Below are 5,040 nucleotides of genomic sequence, written 5' to 3' on the forward strand. Positions count from 1 at the left end.
TACTGAAGAAGAGTTAGAGGAAGAAGAACAAAGTTTGAATGGGAAGGTCAATGAATCTACTGGTACAAAAGAAAATCTGTGTGATGAAGGCAACTTTGCAGGGGTAGCTTCAAATTCTAAACTGTCGCAGATTAACTCTATTCCAAAGCTTATCCCCAACCAAAGCTTAAATACTATTTCTGTAAACCATACAACATCTACTATTGGCCCTTCAGTTGTTCAGGTGGATGTAGTAGATCCAGGAAGAACAAAGGTAGATGAAACAGTAATGACAAATGAGTTACATACTATGAATAATGCTACAATTTTTCATGCAAATGATGCTGTAGGATTGACAAAAAAATATGGCCAGATCCATCAATTGGTAACCTCTGCTGAACCTCACACAACTGTGAAGGAAAAGGGAAGTGGAACTCTAATGCCTAAACCTACGAGACCTGAACTTGGCACTCAAATAAATACCAAGGAAGTTGTGGAGATTTTGGGCAGAACTGGAAATGACCTTGATGAAGAATCTACAGAACAAAATTTCATCAATATAGCCAAACAAGGAGATATATCTCCAAGATAAATGGAGAAGGGAAATCAATTGGTCGTGGAAAGAAAAAGAAACAAAAGGATTTCTCATATGTGCAAACAATTAGGGTTCAAACGAGAAGGACGCAATCTAAATTTCATAATTAGATATGAATGCAATTATATGGAATGTGAGGTCGGTTAATACCGAAAAAGCTTTTGAAAGGCTTGTCAATATGAAGAGGCAGCATCATTTTCAAAATTTATTGGAATCATGGAACCAATGCAACAGATGAGGAAACTTGAAAGATACAGAAGAAGGATTGGTTTACCACAAGCATTTACTAACATCACAAACAAGATATGGGCTTTTGTAGATGAAGACCATGGTTTATATAATTTTTGATTTGGAGAAACAATTAACAATGAAACTGACAAATGTGGACAGCCAAAAGAGCTTCATTGTCACGCTGGTGCATGCAAAATGTGACTCGATAGAAAGAATTGAATTATGGGATTCTTTACATGCTCTAGCTGGAAATATGACTTTGCCATGGATCGTAGAGGGAGATTTCAATGTAATATGGGATGAAGAAGAGAAATTTGGTGGCCGGCCAGTGTCATTGAATGAACTAAATGATTTTCGATATTGTATCAATAACTATAATTTATTTGATCTTGGTTTCAAAGGGAGCATCTATACCTGGTGGAATGGTAGGGTTGAGGACGATTGTATTTTTAAAATGCTGGATTAATGTTTGGCTAACATTAAATTCCAACAAAGAATGCTTGGAATTGAGATCACACATCTATCAAAAATAGGGTCAGATCAGTGCGCTATACTGTTGACATGTAATCTGCAACTATTGCAGTAAAAAAATCATTCAGATTTTTAAACTTTTGGACCAAACACCCTTCTTTTAAGGAAGTTATCAAACAAAATTGGAAGTAATCACAAGTTCAAAAAGTTGAAGAGTGCTCTATCATTATGGAGCAAAGCTACCTACGGTGATATCTTTCAGAAGATTGCATGCTTAGAAGAGGTGGTAATAGTTAACGAAGCACAGTTTGAGTTGTATCCCACGCAAGAGAATAGAGAAAGACTACATAAAATTTAAGCAGAGTTGATTAGATATCTGGCTTTGGAAGAGGAATTTTGGAAACAAAAATCCGGAATGGCTTGGTTCAAAGATGGGGATAGAAATACAAGATTTTTCCATGCATAAGTAAATGGAAGGAGGAAGAGATTGCAACTTAAAAGAATCCAAAACAGTGATGGGAATTGGATTGAAGGCAATGAGGAAATGGCTAACGAAGTAGTGAATTTTTCCAAGGAACAATTTCATGATGACCAACTACCTACTGATTTTCGCATAATTGATCATATTCCTTTAATGATAGATCAAGAGCAGAACCATGAGCTAATGAAACAACCAACAAATAGGAGGTGAAATAAGTTGTTTTTGAGTTTAATGGGGAGAGTGCAGGAGGTCCTAATGGTTTTATTGGATGTTTCTTTCATTCATGTTGGGATATAATCGGAGATGAAATTATGAAGATGGTGAAGGCTTTCTTTAATGGTCAGGAATTGCCTAGTTTTGTAAGTCATACGAATCTGGTACTTCTACCAAAAAATAAGGAAGTTAATTCTTTTTCGGATATGAGGCCAATTAGCCTAAGCAATTTCATAAACAAGATGTTTTCAAGAGTCATCCATGAAAGGTTAGTAGGGTATCTTCCTGATTTGATATCTTATGAGTAGGCAATCTTTGTAAAAGGAAAGAGCATAATGGAAAATGTGTTATTGACACGTGAAATAATCACAGACATTCGATTGAGAACTATGGCTGGTCCAAATGTGGTGATAAAATTAGATATAACAGAGGCATATGATAGTTTATCTTGGTTATTCTTGACTAAGGTATTGAAAAAAATGGGATTTGGAGAAAGATTCATTGGCCTCATCTTTGGGATTGTGTTAAACAATTGGTATTCTGTTTTCCTTAATGTCCACCTTATGGTTTTTTCAAATCAACAAGAGGAATAAAACAAGGTGATTCATTATCTCCGACCTTATTCATTCTTGCTGTTGAAGCATTATCTAAGGCTCTAAATGCTTTACACATGAATTTATATTTCTGTGGATTTGGTTTGCCCAAGTGGAGTCCCAAAATTAATCATTTGTTGTATGCTGATGATACCATCATCTTATCATCCTCCGATGCTAATACACTGCTATTGGTCATGGAAGTCTTAGCTGCATATGAGAAAGCTTCTGGCCAACTGATCAATAAAAATAAATCTGCCATATACATGCATCACTCTACTAGTTCAATTGTGGTAAGTAAGGTAGAAAGAATATAAGTATAACTAGACAGGAATTCCCATTTAAATACTTGGAATGCCCAATTTTCTACTCAAGAAGAAGAAAAGATTACTACCAAGGTCTCCTCAACAAGGTGCTAGATAAGCTTCAAGCATGGAAAGGTAAGTTACTATCGATATGAGGGAGGGCTGTCTTGATATGACATGTACTCCAAACTATGCCAATCCATCTTTTATCAGCAGTCAATCCTCCTAAGTGCGTGATTAAAAATTTGCACAAGATTTTTGCTCATTTCTTTTGGTGTAATTTTGTGGGTGGTTCGAGTAGACATTGGGAGTCATGACAAACCTTATGTATGCCATGTGAGGAAGGAGGAGTTGGTTTTAGATCCTTTAATGATGTCTCAAAGGCTTTGTTTTGTAAATTATGGTGGAACTTCAGAACTAAGCCTAGTTTATGGAGTGCATTCATGAGTCAAAAATATTGCAAAAAATTATTTTCAATGGTGGTACAAGGAAAAAAGGGATATCATGTATGGAGAAAGATGCTTGAATGTAGAGATATTATTGAACATCAAATTGGATGGCATCCAAGGACGGGTTCATCATTGTTCTAGTTCAAAAATTAGAATTGAATGGGAGCATTGTATTTTACAACTCCACCAGATTTCTATTGTAATGAATCGATACATAATGTCTACAATGTGATACATGATGAATAGTGGGATGAGGAGAAGCTTAGAGAAATTTTGCCAGAGGAACTTATCAATCATATTCTGGAATATGTTAAACTACCAGTTCTTCCGAATATGCTAGATAAGCCTTATTGGATGTTGGAAACTGGGGGGAATTTAGCTTGAAATCAGCATGGGAATATGTGAGAAGGAGGCAAAAACCACGCAATTCATACAAGAAGATTTGTGTGAAGGGATTGCCTTTTAAGATAGAATTTTTCATGTGAAAAGGATGGAGAAATAAGCTTCCACTAGATGATTTTCTGAGGAAACTAGGATACCAAATGGCTTCCAGATGCTGATGTTGTACAAATACAAAAGAAGAGACTATGCAACATTTGTTTTTCACTTCATATACAGCTAAAAGAGTATGGTTGCATTTTTTATCTCATGCAAGAATTGCGATGGAAGGATTGACTTTTCATCACGCCATAACCAAGTGTTGGACTGCAGATGTTTTTCCAAGACTACAACCTATTGTAGATATGTGATTTTTGATCCTCCCCAAAATTTTATATATTTTAGCATATAAATATTTAGTTTAGGTCTAATATAATTATTTCAAATAGTTTTGACTCTTTTACTTTATTTTATCACAAAAATAAAATTACAAAAATATTTTCTTTTATTTAACTAATTAACATTCTATCTAGTTAATTTTAATTTATCTACTTTATATAAAACTCAAAAATACAAAAATAGTTCCACTTTATTTTTAGGAATATTATTTTAATTTTTTTGCAATAATTTTAATCTAATGCCATTTTTATCTTTTTAGTATGATATTTGAAAAATACCAAAAAAATAAGTTTATTTTAATGGTTAGTATTATTTTAATAGTTATTTTATTTAAGTAGGATTAATTAGTAAATAAGGTAGTATTTTAGTCTTGTTTACGGAGAAAGAATAAAATTTGGGCTCAAACAACCTATTTTTAGGCTTAATTTTCGGACCTAGCCCATAATAACCCAAGCCCAATACCCCAAAACCCTAGACTTAGACTTAAAAATAACCCTAGACTACACATAAGAGGAGCAACTCTTGGAAAGCCTCAATCAGATGAATTTTGGTTAAAATGTGGGTTTGAAGCCGAGCTTGGTTGAGTTTCGTCCGATTTTCAATTTTCCGGTGCTAATTCGGGTTCTGTCCGCGGTTCGTTACATCTCGAGTCAAAGTAGTGAAACAATCAATTGTCCGGCTATATTGAGGTTCAACTCTTTCATCCTCTATTCGTTTTATGCAAGCTTGGTATTAATTATTTGTTTGGTGATATGATCCCGTTGATTCTGTAATTGATCTCCGTGGTTTTGAATTTGCTCGCTCGGTTATCTGCTCTTGTTTACTTGAATTGGTTATAGCTGAACATGATTTTGTCACAGTATAGAAATTGGGTTGTTATTCTTCAGCTGGATCACGTCAAATTAGATTAAAGGGGATCGGGCGCTAAAGTTTATGAAATTGAGAT

The 5,040-nt window shown here is 34.5% G+C and overlaps 1 protein-coding gene across 1 annotated transcript; it reads left to right on the forward strand.

Annotated features, from left to right (window-relative positions):
- The first annotated feature begins 941 nt into the window (after positions 1–941).
- On the forward strand, positions 942–3,701 carry LOC107789460 (uncharacterized). Its single transcript, XM_075243049.1, has 3 exons — positions 942–1,248; positions 2,612–2,856; positions 3,564–3,701. Exons 1-3 carry the CDS (start codon positions 942–944, stop codon positions 3,699–3,701), a joined length of 690 nt encoding a protein of 229 aa, XP_075099150.1.
- Positions 3,702–5,040: the final 1,339 nt, after the last annotated feature.

The sequence above is a fragment of the Nicotiana tabacum genome, chromosome 22 (genome assembly GCF_000715075.1).
Source record: "Nicotiana tabacum cultivar K326 chromosome 22, ASM71507v2, whole genome shotgun sequence".
In the NCBI taxonomy this organism is placed as follows: Eukaryota; Viridiplantae; Streptophyta; class Magnoliopsida; order Solanales; family Solanaceae; genus Nicotiana; species Nicotiana tabacum.